Here is a 15540-nt window from a genome sequence, read left to right as displayed (position 1 = left end):
CGCTAGATCTGGCCACTACATCTTGTTTCTTACTCTTCCAAGATATTAGATTACCTCCAATAAAAACAGTACCCTGAAGTGGAACGTCTATTTGTGGGTGAGCCAGCCCAATCTGTATCTATGTAACCAACAACCTGAGTATGACCTCTGTTCTCGTACAACACACCTTGGCCTGGTGTACTTTTGATATATCGAAGAATGCGGATTACAACATCCCAATGGCTATCACATGGTGACCGTAGGAATTGACTAACAACACTCACAGGAAAAGAAATGTCTGGACGAGTAATGGTGAGATAGTTCAATTTACCTATGAGCCATTGATATCTCCCGGGGTCTCCTAAAGGCTCCCCCTGTCCTGGTACAAGTTTGACATTCGGATCCATAGGTGTGTCTACCGGTTTACAGTCTAACATACCGGTTTCTTCCAGGATGTCTAAAGCATACTTCCTTTGGGAAAGGACCACAGCAGAACTGGATTGAGCTATCTCAATTCCCAAGAAATACTTGAGTTTCCCCAAGTCTTTGGTCTGAAAGTGGGTAAAAAGGTGTTGCTTTAGTTTCTGAATACCATCCTGATCACTGCCTGTAATGACGATGTCGTCCACATAAACAACCAGATAAATACACTGCCCCAAAGAGTTATGATGATAGAAAACTGAATGGTCTGCTGTACTGCGAAGCATGCCAAACTCTTGAACAACAGAACTAAAACGGCCAAACCATGCTCGAGGAGATTGTTTCAAGCCATATAGAGAACGGCGTAACCTGCATACTAAACAAGACTCCCCCGAGCAACAAAACCAGGAGGTTGCTCCATATAAACTTCCTCGGCAAGATCACCATGAAGGAAGACATTTTTAATATTCAATTGATAAAGAGGCCAAGAACACATGGCAGCCATGGAGAGAAGCAGACGGACATAAGCAATCTTGGCAACAGGAGAGAATGTGTCACCATAATCAGAACCATAAACCTGAGTATAGCCTTTAGCAACTAAGTGGGCCTTAAGGCGATCAACCTGACCATCAGGACCAACCTTAACTGCGTAGACCCAACGACAGCCAACGGTAGATTTACCAGAGGGTAAAACAACAAGATCCCAAGTGCCATTAGAGTGCAGAGCAGCCATTTCATCCACCATTGCCTGTCGCCAGCCTGGATGGGAAAGAGCTTCATGGGTGCTCTTTGGAAGAGAAACAGAGGATATAGCAGAAACAAAAGCAGAATAGGGTGAAGATAATCGATGATAACTCAAAAAATTGTAAATAGGATGAGGATTACGAGTAGAGTGAGTACCTTTCCGAACAGCAATGGGTAAGTCATTAGGAGAAGGCAGAGCTGGGGTAGGTGAAGCCGAAGGGATAGGAAGTGAGTCAGTAGGTGCCTCAGCAAAAGGGAGAGGAGCAACGACACGAGGGCGACGATGATAAACCTGAAGTGGTCGAGGAGGCATAGCATCAGGTGGGGAGACAATGGGAATAGGCAAGACTTCAGAAACAGGAAGAGACTCAGAAGTGGTGGAAAAGAATGGTGAGTCCTCAAAGAAGGTGACATCAGCGGAGATAAAGTATCGATGAGTCTCAAGGGAATAACAACGATAACCCTTCTGAAGTCTGGAGTATCCCAAGAAGAGACACTTATGGCTTTGGCGGAAAGCTTGTCCTGTCCAGGAGTGAGAATATGAACAAAGCAAGTACAACCAAAGACACGAGGAGGAAGGAAATAAAGTGGTTGCTCAGGGAAGAGAAGGGAGTGAGGAATTTGATCATGTAAGACAGAGGAGGGCATACGATTAATCAAATAACAAGCGGTAAGAACAGCGTCCCCCCAAAAACGAAAAGGAACATTACTATGGAGGAGGAGAGTACGAGCTGTCTCAACAAGATGTCGATTCTTGCTTTCAGCTACCCCATTTTGTTGAGGAGTATGAGCACAAGAAGACTGATGAAGAATCCCATGATGAGACATAAACGAAGTAAATGGGGCTGAAAAATATTCCCTGGCATTGTCACTGTGTAACACACGAATAGAAATATTGAACTGGGTTTGGATTTCAGCATAAAATTTCTGGAAAATAGAGAATAACTCGGCTCGATTTTTCATTAAAAATAACCAAGTACATTGAGAATAGTCATCAATGAAAGTGACAAAATACTGAAATCCTAAAGTAGACGCAGTCCGACAAGGACCCCAAACATCAGTGTGGACAAGCTCAAAAGGAGACTTTGCCCGATTATTCAAACGCTTTGGGAACGAGACACGAGTATGTTTCCCAAGCTGACATGACTCACACGGAAGCGACGATAAAGTGGAAAAACGAGGGACCATCTTCTGGAACTTGGAGAGACTAGGGTGGCCCAGACGATTGTGAATGAGGAGAGGAGCATCAGTGGAAATGTAAATTGCAGGAGATGAATCCGAGGTGAGGTGATAGAGGAGAAAAGATCCTTATTACCAGATAAGTGATCAGAAGCTCCAGAATCTAGAATCCAGGGTCCAAGAGAAGATGTGTGGGTAAGGCAGGCAGAGGCATTACCAGGCTGGGCAACAGAGGCAACAGAAGCCTGAGATGCGGAAGAGCTCGGAGGCTGAGGCAGCGGAGAATCAGAGGACTGGGCCACATGGGCAGTGCGAGGAGGTCGTCCATGTAACTGATAGCAACGATCGCGAGTGTGGCCAAGTTTATTGCAATAGGTGCAATGAGGACGTTGACCTCTACCTCAGGTACCACTGCGGCCTCCTCGAAAGCTAGTTTGAGAAACTAGCACAGAAGAATCTGAAGTGCTATCAAATGGCAAAGTCTGAGTGGAGGAGATACGGAGGAGGCGAGCAAACACATCATCCAAGGACGGAACTGATGAACTACCAAGAATCTGATCGCGGACAGGCTCAAGATCCGGACGGAGGCCAATAAGAGTAAGAACCATGAAGAACTTGTCAAGCTGTGTTTGTTGAGCCCCAACATCAGGAGTAAGAGGCATCACAGTCAAGAACTCCTCCTTAAGAGAGGCAATCTGGCCAATATAAGTAGAGAGATCCAAGTCTTGTTGGCTGAGATGGACAATAGCAGAAGCCACCTTATAAAGACGCTGGATATCATTCGTATATAATCCTTTGGCCTGAGTCCAAAATTTAAAACAAGTTTTGTAGGCCCGAAGATGAAGAAGAATCTTGGGATCAACCGATTGCCATAATACACTACATAACTGTGCATCTATCTTCCTCCACTGTACGCGGTCAACCTCAGGGATATCTGCCTCCTGTGTAATCAAGTGATCCTCATATCCTTGACCCATAAACCAACGTTCAACAGAGGCAGACCAGGAAAGATAATTGTCACTGCCAACCAATTTCTCCGAAGTAATCATAGGAGATCCAGATATAACAGCGGAAAAAATGGAATTTTTAGTAGTCATATCTACTTATCTGGAGAATGAAGTATGTTTGGATCGAAGAGAGCCCTAATACGGCTTCAGATTGCGGTGTGGCACCACCGAAAAAGGGAGACGGCCTCAGATCGCGGCATGGTACCACCAGAAAGGTAGAAGAACACTTCCCAAGGCACGTGCAGGGATTGGAGTAGAGAAAAAGTAGTCGGAGCTTCGCCGGAAAGACTGTTTGGAGGGCCGACGGAGACAAAAATCCCCAAAAGAGGTACGTGCAGGGCTCGGATGGGAGAACCAGGGAGGTAGGGAGGCTGGTCGGCGTCAGGCGAAGCTGGAAGAGGAGGCGCGTCGCCGGAAAAGGCCTCACGCGCCCTCACGCGCCGGCCGGAAAACTGCGCGTGGACGGCGCGTGGATGCTCTTTTGGTGCCGGTGCCTTCACAAAAGTTGGAGATCTCCTCCAGGCGCTCCTTCTGGTATGGTCGGTGTCGGAAAAATATGTCGCCGGAAAAGTTCACCGGAAAAGTTCTCCGGCGGTGAGTGGTTTCTGTCGACGATCCGACTGACCGGAAAGTATTGGGAGATGGGGAAGGTGACCGGAATGAAACACGGTCACCGGAAGGTTTCCCGGAGTTGATGACACGGGAAATAGAAAAGAATTAGGTTTTCTTCCTTGGCTCTGATACCATGTTGAGAGGGAGAGAAAGAAGAAAGACCTTAATTCTCATTAATGTAAAATACTACTTGCAATTGAGATATATATATATATATACAAGGCTAGGAGTCCTAACTACCATACATGTGTCCTATATTAACAAGGAAAGGTTATACACTATAAATACATTATATTCAACAGAGAGATATGAGAAAGGTTCTGAAGACGGCCCCAATGTTTGATGATGTGTATTTGGAAGTATGGGACTTTGATGGGGCTGATGTCTGAAACTGAAAGAAGTGTACCCCTCAGTCATTTTTTTTTGTGTGTGGATAGATGGCCTTCTTTCAGAGGGGAGTACTCTTTTCAAAATGCTCCATGGTGCAACCTGATATTGGTAAAAATTATGTCCACACCATTTTCTGCAGGACAGAATTTTGGTGCCTAAAACGAGTACTCCTTAGGTTACTTCCATTGGTTCAGAAGAATCTGTGGTTTTACCTTTTTGTTATGAAGTGTCTGTAAGACCTATTTATTATTTTATCTTTAGTTGCACTTTCATTTTAGCACTGATGTTGTGATTTTTTTACCTTGATGAGTGAGCAATCAGAAATCACTACATATATATTATCCTTTTCCTTGTGCAATGCGTGCTTTGGAATTTGACATGCCTGTCCATTTCTGTAGATCAAAGGTTTAGCAGATTAAGCAATAATTGATGTCTGTGCAGGGCAGTACATGTCTCCCTATGATCCAGATGAGGGTCCTTCAATCACAGGATGGAGGGTGCAACGCTGGGAATCATCTCTTCAGCCTGTTGTCCTCCATCCAATATTTGGAAATCCCACTTCCAGTTTTGGGGGGCAGGCACCTGTGCAAACAGTTTGGCAAACAAAAGTCAATAAAAGCATCCCACCAACTAGTGATTTTAAAAGTCAACAAACACCTGCAACAGGACCAACCTCTGAGAGAAATACATCTGATTCTTCTATGGATATTGGCAAAAGAGTCAGCTTTGATCCCTTTGATTTGCCTAGTGATGTTAGAACACTTGCTCAAATTTCATATTCTGCTCATGGTGGTGAGATTGCTGTTGCTTTTCTAAGGGGTGGGGTGCACATCTTTTCTGGTCCAAACTTTACACCTGTTGATAGCTACCAGATTAACGTTGGCTCTGCAATTGCTACTCCTGCATTCTCATCTACAAGCTGCTGTTCAGCTTCTGTTTGGCATGATACCAACAAGGACAGAACTATGTTGAAGATAATTCGCGTTCTCCCCCCTGCTGTTCCTAGTAGTCAAGTAAAAGCCAACTCATCAAACTGGGAACGTGCAATTGCTGAGAGGTACTTTCTATAGTGTAACTTATATGGTTGTACACTTCAGTGTAGTTGGATTATGCAGATGTTGTGGTTCTTTAGATATTTTCTACTTGCCAATAAAAAGAGGTCCCTTTTTTATTGGCATTTCCCCCCTTTTTTAATACAAATCGGGTTCACATAAAAAAGAGGTCCATGTAGCAATGTTTATGGATGTTGGATCTTATAAAATAGAATTAGTTGGAAGTTTTTAATATTATGCATATATGGATACTTATTTGATTCTGAGCTTTTATTTTATTTTTTTATTTTTAGTTTTAATTTTTTTATAAGCTTGATTTTGAGTACTTTTTGCTTGTCAGAGCAGGTTTTGGTGGAGCCTTTTGGTTGGAGTTGATTGGTGGGATGCTGTTGGATGTACACAGAGCGCAGCTGAGGATGGCATTGGTAAAAATGCTTAAGTTCTCCTGTATAATAGTATTATTGTCTAACTAGTAGAATTCTGTAAACCTTTTGTGTTGCTCAACGAACTTTTTCTCAATAATCTATTAGTATGAGTTAAGTTATATATTGATGAGAGCACAATGCCTTTAACTGATTTGTAGATTGGTTGGGTTCTTGCTGAGGGAGGGAGTTGTTTTTTGTGTTCTCTCTTTTTGGCCTAGTCTTTTTGGATCCCTTTGTGTATGTCCTGTGCACCTCTGTGCTCTGTTTGTTTGACAATGTCTATAGAATTCTATTTTTCCTATAAAATATAAGTTCTATTTATTGAAGAGTAGATAGCTGCAGAGACGTGTTTTAAGGTCTATAGGAGCTCTGATAGTTTTCTCTCCTTCACACATTTAGTCATCTTATGAAACAAACTAGCATTTCTGGTTTTCTCTCTTTTGGTGTTGTTTGGGTGATGTATCCCATGTTTTCAACTATAGTTTCTCTAGATTTTTGTCTCCAACAGGTTTCTTCCAGCTTGCCCCCCTTCTTGTAATCATCCAAAGAAAATTATATAGCCTCAGCCTCATTAGCTGATTGGACACCTTTCCTCTCCTTTGCTACTCCTGTTATGATTAACAGGAGGAAGAGGGTTTTGTTTTATTTTATTTTTGGGTGGTGGCCAGGTGTTGGAGGAGTTGTTTTGTTTTTTTCTGCCCCCATCCGCAGTGCTAGAGAAAAGAGTACTTGAAGGAAAGGAGGAAATGGGGATGTGGTCTAGGTGATCCTCCCTGTAGCATATTGGTTTTCAATCTGGTCCAGAGCATTTGATAAATTTCTTACAGTTGATCATTTGATATCAAGAGGAAAGACAAATCCAAAATCAATGCATTTTCTTTCAACCCCGTCTTCATGTTGATCCACAAATCACCGGTCTATTCATTCTTTTTCTTTCTTCCGTCAGTGTTTTCTGCAGTGGATCTTGCTGTAGTCACAACTTGCTTTATACTTGGTTTTGAAATGTGTTTGTGTGGGAAGGGGGATACCTAAGAGGATATTCGTCAAAGGCTTACCCTTGTTCATTTATTTGGAAAGGAAAAACAATTGAAGGGTCTTCAAAAGGTGGAGAATTCGGCTTCAGCAGTGGACTTTTGTATGGTCAGTCCAGTATCAATCTGGTGTTCCTGCATCAGTGACTTACTTTGGACATCAGTTTCTGACTTCCATGGGGATTGGGATATTTTACTGCTGCACTAGTTTAGTTCATCTCTCAGGTCTTTTTGGTGTGGATTGTGTGTACTCATTCAGTTTGTACAAGTACTGAAAATTTTATTTTTCTTGCAAACGAAATGTAAAGTGTAAGATTTTCTTATCATTTAAACTGTAATAAGTGAAACATATAAAATTCTGACAAAAAAACTGATGTTTGGGTGTCTCAAGAATTTATAATGCATTGACTGGTTACAGCTGAATGATTCATTCATTAGTCCATTCTTATAGCATTCTTTTTCATGTGGGAGTTTTCAAATTTTTATATGGCTTTAATACAATTTGAAGCATGGGAACTTCACTTCTTTCAAAGTCTCTTATTCAGTGTCTTTTTCCAATTATTTGGTGAAGCATTTTGTGAATCTTTCTGACCTTGAATCTGCCTGACATTGCTGTATTATGCATCTTCTATAATTGTGAATGGTGTTTTCTTTTTTTGATAGGCAATGACAATAATATATATATGTGTATATATATATATAAATAAATAAGGACCAAAAAACAGCACACAAAGGAAAAAGAATACTAGAAAAAGAATGCCATGGAAATCAATTTAATTATATTTGCATTTTGCAAGGACATTTATATTGTATGATCAGAGTCACCTATGTTGCTGACAGTTTTTTTTTTTCCCAGTTTCTTTGAACAGTGTCATTGCAGTGTTGGATGCAGATTTCCATTCTCTCCCTTCTACTCAGCACCGACAACAGTATGGCCCCGTATGTTTCTTCTAATAATTTACATATCAGCATCTCATGGTCATTTCTTTTCAAATAATTAGCACTATTATGCATATTTGAATATGTTGAGTTGCTGGTCATGCTAATAGACAGGTTTGAGGACCTTCTCCTTTCTGATGTGTTCATGTAATGTTTTTCTCCAAGCTGATGTAGCTTGCCATGGTGATTTTTATATAGCCATTGTGTTGTGTGTCATCTCTGGCTCAATGTTGAAAATTTAGGGGAATCTTGGCAATATTCTGACCTACTTTTAAGCAATCAGTTGCCGGCAATGGAAAGGTGGGGAACCTTGGCAGGGAGGAAAATAATGGAAAATCAGGGAAAAAACTCGGGAGGCAAGTTGGTCAGAGGTCCAGAATGAATAGTGCTGATTTTTTTGGAAAAAAACCATAATTATTCTTTTATTTTTAGATTTTTTTTCATATTTGTCACTTTATTTTAAAAAATTACAAGAATTGCCAAAAACTTTTTTTTTTACCATATTTATCACTTTAATTTTTTTTTTATTAAAAAAAATTAAAAATAATGTTTATGAAATTGAAAACAACTAAAACATAAAAAAAATTAATAAAAATTTTGATATTTATAAAATATAACTTCTAAATAAAAATAAATTTGATATGATAAATTATGAATTCAACTTTCAATAATTTTAAAAATTTTAAAGTAACAATAAAAAATTGTCAAACAAAGTTTTTCAAGAGACTTTGGAGATAAACTTTGAAATAAAACATTTTATATAAAATCTTATTTAAAAGTTTTGAATGATTTAATTTTTTATTCAAAATGTAATGTGTTAGTTTGTTTTTTTTTTTTTTTTATATAGATATTTTTTTGGGGTTAAAATTAAACTATTTTATAAATTTAATGTTTCTTAAATATTGAAATTTAGTATGGTTTCAAATAATGCAATTCAAAAAAATAAAATTTTTATTTTTACATTAGTATTCATTATTCACTTTTAAACTTAAATTTCTCAACATCACATATTATATTCTTGACTAATGCCATTAATTTTGTCATACATAGATTATTTTGTTAAAAAACTAGTTTAAATTTTTTTTTATCTGTTCATCATTATTGAGTATACACTTTTAAAATTTATATTTCTTGTCAGCTTACATTATATTATTGTCTAAATCACAAGCTTTATGATACATATATTGTTTTCATAAAAAGAACAACTTTAATATATGTATTATTGCTTGTTTTATCATTTCTTAGATTTTGTTTTTTTTTTTTTCACATTTTCACAAGTCATGATCAATTTTTGTCCTACCATTTTTTTTTTGAATTTTTGTCCAATATTTTCATAAAATTTCTAATATTTTCATCCTTGCTTTGACTCAAGTAGGCTAGTCGTGCCTTATTAACATTAACTTCTAGCTCATCTTGGAATCATTACTTGTGTTTTAGCAAACTGTTTCTACTCCCCTTCTATTTCACTTTATAAGGTGATTATATTCATGCCTGTCGATCTAAAGATTGAATCTTACTATAGTGCAAGTTACAATACCTAAATTGAAACACTCTTTTGGTTACTAATGTCAACCATGACCAGGGAATTGATGATCTTCCTTTTGCTTAGAACCTCTTTGTTTCATGTTTGTCTTTTGTTTTTCCATTCCTAATAAGATATTATAATTCTTTTCGCCTTAAGTGTTATTTTCCTCGTACCCCTTTATAATTGTTTCTACATTTATGCCATCCTTTCACCTTCCTCCTAACTAAATCCATTTAGAAGTCTAAAGCTCCACCTTAGGGCTTTTGCATAGCTTGTGACTAGTAAAAGGTCAATACCAATGACATGTTGTAATTGAAGAGGCCTTCTAAAGTCCTTAGTATTGTACAAGGAAGCTATCAATTATCTCCTCCTAAAATATCCAGTTGCACTAGGAATGTAGGACATGTTTTTTTGATGGGTAGGGATGTAGGACATGTTATTTATGCTTATCGGGCTTGGGTCCTCTCTAGGGGTGTTGTTGACATGATTGCCTTTTTGGCCTTTGGAGGATACACTAAGGGGAAGGTGCTTTAATTGATGGCTATATTCATTATCCTTTGGGTAATCTGGCTTGAGAAGTGGAGGACTAAGGAAAATTGTGAGACAATATAATTTTTGTCCTCTTTCTTGTCATGTGTTGCATTTGCCTTCTCAAGTACCAAAGTGTCATCTTGTTGGATCGGAGCTCTGCTTGTTTTGGTAGTGGTAGGATGGTTGAAGTTTTTTCTAGAGGTTTTCTTAAGCTTAATTTTGATTAATGCTCTTGGGGAAACTTGGGACAATTAAAGATTGGTGGTGTTTCATGGGTCATAGTTGCGAATTAAAGATTTTCCAAACCCTTTGGAATGGGCTTGTGCAAAGGCTTGCCTCAAGCAAGATCTTTGGGTATTGGTAATAATTTTGGTTGAAGGGAACTCAACTACTATTATATTACGAGCGTCGCAAGGGATGCCTATGGAAGTTTGATGGTTTCTTACTCAACAATGATCGATATGGCTAGATGTTCGGGATGTTTTTTGTTTTTTCTTATTTTGAGTCCTTGTTTTGATCAAGTGGTGGACTAGTTGGCTAAGCAAGAAGCATCTTAATTACAATTTTTTTTGTAAGGGATACCATGCCACCTTGAGTTGTAGTCTCCTTGTTATGGTGTTGCTATCTTGGTTTTTGTTGTGTTGACTCATTTTTCCTTGTTTTTTTTGTAATCCTTTTTTTGGCTTCTTGAAGGACAAGTCATCCTTCTTGGGCTTTCAAATTCATTCCAATGAATTGTTTGTTTTGACTAACAAATGAAGTTATGATACTAACTTCCATGGTCTCATTGTCTCTATTGAATGACCTTGTGGTGTTCTAAAGTGTCGTATGTTTGATGCCATTCTTGTGCTTTTAAGCATGGTTGTTAACTTGTAGGTTGTATTCTTCTATTTTCAAAGATGAGGTATGCTGATGGATCTGACTAAGAGTGTAGTTCTGTGGAAGGAGCAAGACAAGGGGTTTTCTTTAGAAAGTGAGTAAGGTGGTTGTGGGCCTTTGTGGATGTTTTCCTATGAGGATCTGGTAGTGGATGTTCCAGAAAATTCTTACTAAAATGTTGGGGGTGTGGTCATTGATTTGTGAGTGAGGATGGGGCTTTGGGAAAGGATAACCCCGATAAGGACATGCTGGGAGATGCGAGCTCTCTTTGTCCATGTCTTGTTTTGATAGTGAGCTTTGGAAGTTGGAGAGCTCGGTTAATTAGAATTAATCAAGTGGAAAAGAGAGGAGTCGGAAGAGCAGGTGAAAAATGGATTCTAAGTGTTCAGCCTAGAGTTGTGATGAGTGGCTGGGAGGTTGGGTAGGAGAGATGTAGGCTTTGTTCATTTAGGAGTTAGCCGATTTGGTTTGGCTGCAAATTGGATGCACCCTATGTTTTTCTAGAACTTTAGGGTGTTTCACTTTGTATCAGGTAGTGGTTTGTTTCACTTTTCCCTTTGCTTGCCTTTTATTGCATTTTGTATACTCTGTGTGTACTTGCTGCACCTTTTCCAAGCGCTTTTTAATATATTTTTCTTTTTACCTATAAAAAAAACTTTTAAGTTGTATTCTATTTCGTTTTATATATTTTTTTTATTATATGTTTTTATCAATAATACACCATAATTTCTTCTATATAATGAAAGATAAATTGGGAAAACTATGAATATATAACTGAACTACATATATATTGCAATAATAAAAGATTGAGCAATATATTGCTGGTATCTTTGTTTTTATTTTTATTTTTTATGGGCTAATATATAACTAATTTCATAAAGATATGGTTAGATTAAAAAAGATAAAGCATAGATATTCATCAATGACATTTTAATGGGCAAGCTCATCAGAAAATCTATAAATAAACTTTTTGAATATTTAACTATAATTTTTTAGTTCTAAGTTCCAAAAATCATATATTGGTTACAAGATTAAATTTACTTCAAGTTTCATTTTTTCATTTAGGATTATTTTCATCCTTTTCTTTACTTTTAATTATCATTTTCTAACTTTAAGTTGCACTATAAACAACCAATAAATTATTTTTGTAAGAAAAAATATTTTTTGAGGACAAGATTGAATTTACTTTAAGTTTTAGTTTCTCATTTAGGATTATTTTCACCTTTTTCTTTACTTTTAATCATCATTTTCTAACTTTAACTCTACAAATAACCAATAAAATATTCTTTTAAGAAAAAATATTTTCAAATTTGATTTCTCTTGAAAACTAGAAAAAGTAGTCAAAGGTGTTGTAACCTAGTGTGTTTTTTTTTCCAAAAAAAATAAAATAAAAAAACAAGAATTTTGCTTTCTAATATTGAGAAATCCTTCCAAAAGGCACATGATGCTCTATAGATGGTGTGATACGTATTCAAAAAGTCAGATCTGGTTATACTTCACTCTTCTGCAAAAGAAACAATACAGCTAGCTTCATGTTTTGCTAGCACATTTACCTTGTGATTGCCTAAGCGAGGAGCAAAAAAAAAAGAAAAGAAAAAAAAGGAATATCCTCTAAAGAAATTTCAATAATTTAGTGCAAGCACCTATCAAATTTCCATGGTCCTCTTTCTTTTTTAGTCGCCCATGATATGACAATAATGAAATGGCTTTCTATTAGAAATTGGAGAGACCCAAAGCTTTCGCTTATAACAACCCTTCCAAAAGGATTAGAATTTCTGCTTGAATGGCTAAACCTTGACTTGCAAGTTCAGAGAATGCTCTCAAAACTTTGCTACAATGATCACTAAGCAAACCTCCAATCCCTAACTGCCTTGGGTTGCCCAAAGAATATCCATCAAAATTTAACTTAACAAAATGCATTGAAGTTGGTAATCATTCACAAAGTGTCTCTTTGGTCATTCTCGTGGTTCTACAAACAAAGTTCCAATCTAGCAGAATGAGGCTCAAAAAGATACATGCAAAAGCTTCATTGGTAGAAGCCCATAGTGAAGAAGAGAACTAAGAGTACATTTAGTAGTGATTCTAGGAACTGTTTTTAACCTTTCTAATACTTGAAAGATAAAAAATTTCAAGTGTTAAAAAGACTAGAAACACTTCCTAGAATTATTGCCAAACGTACTCTAAAACAAGTCACAAACTGATTCTAGAGTACTCCACCTATCTTAAAAAATCGTTGCAGTCCTTTCCCATCAAGTGGTCCAAATCAAAGTGAGGCAAGTAATGCGTCAAAGAGTCTTGTCTCGAGTAAGTCCCCCACAATTTCAAAATGATATAATCAATATCTCTTCAACCCTTTTGGATGGAACCCGATTGATCCTTGCAAGTCAAATAATTTACACCATAATGTTAATGTTGCAGGGCAATGAAAAAAAACATGACCTATAGACTTCCCATTCCCTTTGCACATGACGCACCATTGTGGACTAAGTGCTTTGTATGGTTTTCTCCATTGGGGAAGTTTTTAGTGTTGACCTTATTTGCTAAAAGTCATGCAAAGGCCTTCACTTTTGGTGGAGCTATGGATTTCCAAATGAAATTTGCAAGGATAAAAGGAATTGAAATGGTTGAAGCAGAGATAACATTAAAGAAGGAGCTAACTGAGAATGATCCTTGTGCCTTTTTGTTGTTGCACTATATATCCTTTATTTATTGTAAGATACAATTTAAGATATATACTGGTGATATGCATTATTTTCAATAAAAAATGTGCACTATCATTATATTATGATGTATTATAAGTTTTTACATAATCTTTAAGTGACACTTGATAACCAAACAATGTCATGCTTACAATGAATTCCCCTGAACTTCCCACCTGAAGTTTCACTTAGATGGTCCACCATTCAATAAGGCTTTGGCTTTGAGTCAGGTGGATTTCTGGGACAAAATGGAGTTATCTCGGCCTCTCTCTGTTCAGGAGGTGGACGCAAGGAGCTAAAGAGGATTTTAAGAAGTGGGCTTTACTGGAAGAGATATCTTAGAGACAAAAATCAAGGGAAGTTTGGTTGAGAGAGGGGGATAGGAATACTAAGTTCTTCCACAAGATGGCTAACGCTCACAGGAGGGGAAACATGTTATCTCGGGTAAAAATAAATAGAGTTTGGTTAACAGAGGAGAATGAGGTTAGAGATGGGGTGGTGAATGAGTTTAAATCTATGTTGTCTTCTGCTAGAGGTTGGAGACCCAGCTTAAGGGGATTGTCTTTTGAGAGATTGGAGGCTGTGGATGCAGCCAGTTTGGAGGAGCCGTTTTCGGAGCAGGAGGTGCTGGAGGCGCTTAAAGGTTTTTGTGGGGATAAAGCTCCCGGGCTTGATGGTTTTACCATGGCCTTTTGGCAATCATCTTGGGAGTTTGTGAAAGAGGAGGTCTTGGGGTTTTTTAGGGATTTCCATAACCATGGCAGGTTCGTTAAAAGTCTTAATGCCACTTTTATTGTTTTGATTCTAAAGAAAGGAGGGACAGAAGAATTAAGGGACTTCAGGCCTATCAACTTGGTGGGAGGTCCGTATAAGTGGTTGGCTAAAGTTTTAGCTAATAGATTAAAGAGGGTGGTGGGGAAGGTGGTATCCAAGGCTCAAAATGCTTTCGCGCAAGGAAGACAAATTCTAGATGTTGTTCTGGTGGCTAATGAGGTTTTAGACTCGGTTTTAAAAAACAAGGAAGAGGCAGTGATGTGTAAGCTGGACATTGAAAAAGCGTATGACCATGTGGAATGGTCCTTTTTGTTTTCAGTCACGAGGAAGATGGGGTTTGGGGAAAAATGGATTTAATGTTGAAGTGGTGTATCTCCACTGTTAGCTTCTCCGTTTTGGTGAATGGGTCTTCCTCAGGTTTTTTTCAAAGCTCTAGAGGTTTAAGGCAAGGGGATCCTCTCGCTCCGTATCTTTTTGTGTTGGTGATGGAAGCTGTTAGTAGTCTCCTAAGGAAGGCAGTAATTGGGGGCTTTGTGTCTGCTTGTAAGGCAAGGAGCAGGGGTGGTGAGGGAGTTAATGTGTCACACCTCTTGTTTGCTGATGACACTTTGGTTTTCTGTGGAGCTTCCAAGGTTCAATTGCTGCATTTAAGTTGGATTTTAATGTGGTTTGAAGCCATGTCGGGCTTGAGAATTAATCTTGACAAAAGTGAGCTTATTCCAATGGGTTGTTTGAATAATGTAGAGGAGTTGGCTGCAGCTATTGGTTGTAAGGTTGGAAGTCTCCCAACCACTTATCTAGGCTTGCCTTTAGGTTCGCAGTATAGGTCGCTGGCTGTTTGGGACGGTGTGGAGGAAAGAATGAGGAAAAAAATTGGCTAGATGGAAGAGCCAATACATATCCAAAGGAGGCAGGATTACTTTGATCCGGAGTACTCTAGCTAATTGCCCATTTACTTTATGTCCATGCTCTCTATGCCTAGAAAAGTCAGACTGAGGTTAGAGCGGATTCAGAGGGAGTTCTTTTGGGGAGGTGGGGCTCTTGAGAGGAAGATTCATCTTGTTAGGTGGGAGTTGGTTTGCCTTGAGAAGGATAATGGGGGGTTGGGGGTCAAGAGTTTCTATCCTCAATAAGGCTCTTTTATGTAAATGGAGTGGGAGATTTGCTATTGAGAGAGAGGCTTTTTGGAACCAAGTGATTAGGGGAAAATATGGGGAGGAGCAAGGGGGTTGGAGTTCAAAGGAAGCAAGGGGGGAGGGGCATGGTGTGGGATGGTGGAAAACTCTTAGGAAAGAATGGGAAGTCGTGAAAAGTAGGCTTTTTTTCGTTGTGGGGAATAGGAAAAGGATAAAAT

At 38.4% G+C, this 15540-nt stretch overlaps 1 protein-coding gene across 2 annotated transcripts in view; it reads left to right on the top strand.

Annotated features, from left to right (window-relative positions):
- LOC117923952 (mediator of RNA polymerase II transcription subunit 16) overlaps positions 1-15540 on the top strand; it is a 45695-nt gene that overhangs the window by 22711 nt on the left and 7444 nt on the right. For both annotated transcript variants that reach the window (XM_034842466.1, XM_034842467.1), the window contains 3 exons: positions 4773-5388; positions 5729-5808; positions 7696-7778. In XM_034842466.1, coding sequence (XP_034698357.1) covers positions 4773-5388; positions 5729-5808; positions 7696-7778 — 779 coding nt within the window. The remainder of the gene's footprint in view (positions 1-4772; positions 5389-5728; positions 5809-7695; positions 7779-15540) is intronic.

Source organism: Vitis riparia, chromosome 10, assembly GCF_004353265.1.
Source record: "Vitis riparia cultivar Riparia Gloire de Montpellier isolate 1030 chromosome 10, EGFV_Vit.rip_1.0, whole genome shotgun sequence".
Taxonomy (NCBI): Eukaryota; Viridiplantae; Streptophyta; class Magnoliopsida; order Vitales; family Vitaceae; genus Vitis; species Vitis riparia.
The sequence above is the reverse complement of the archived record's forward strand: the minus strand, read 5'-3'. Positions and strand labels throughout refer to the sequence as shown.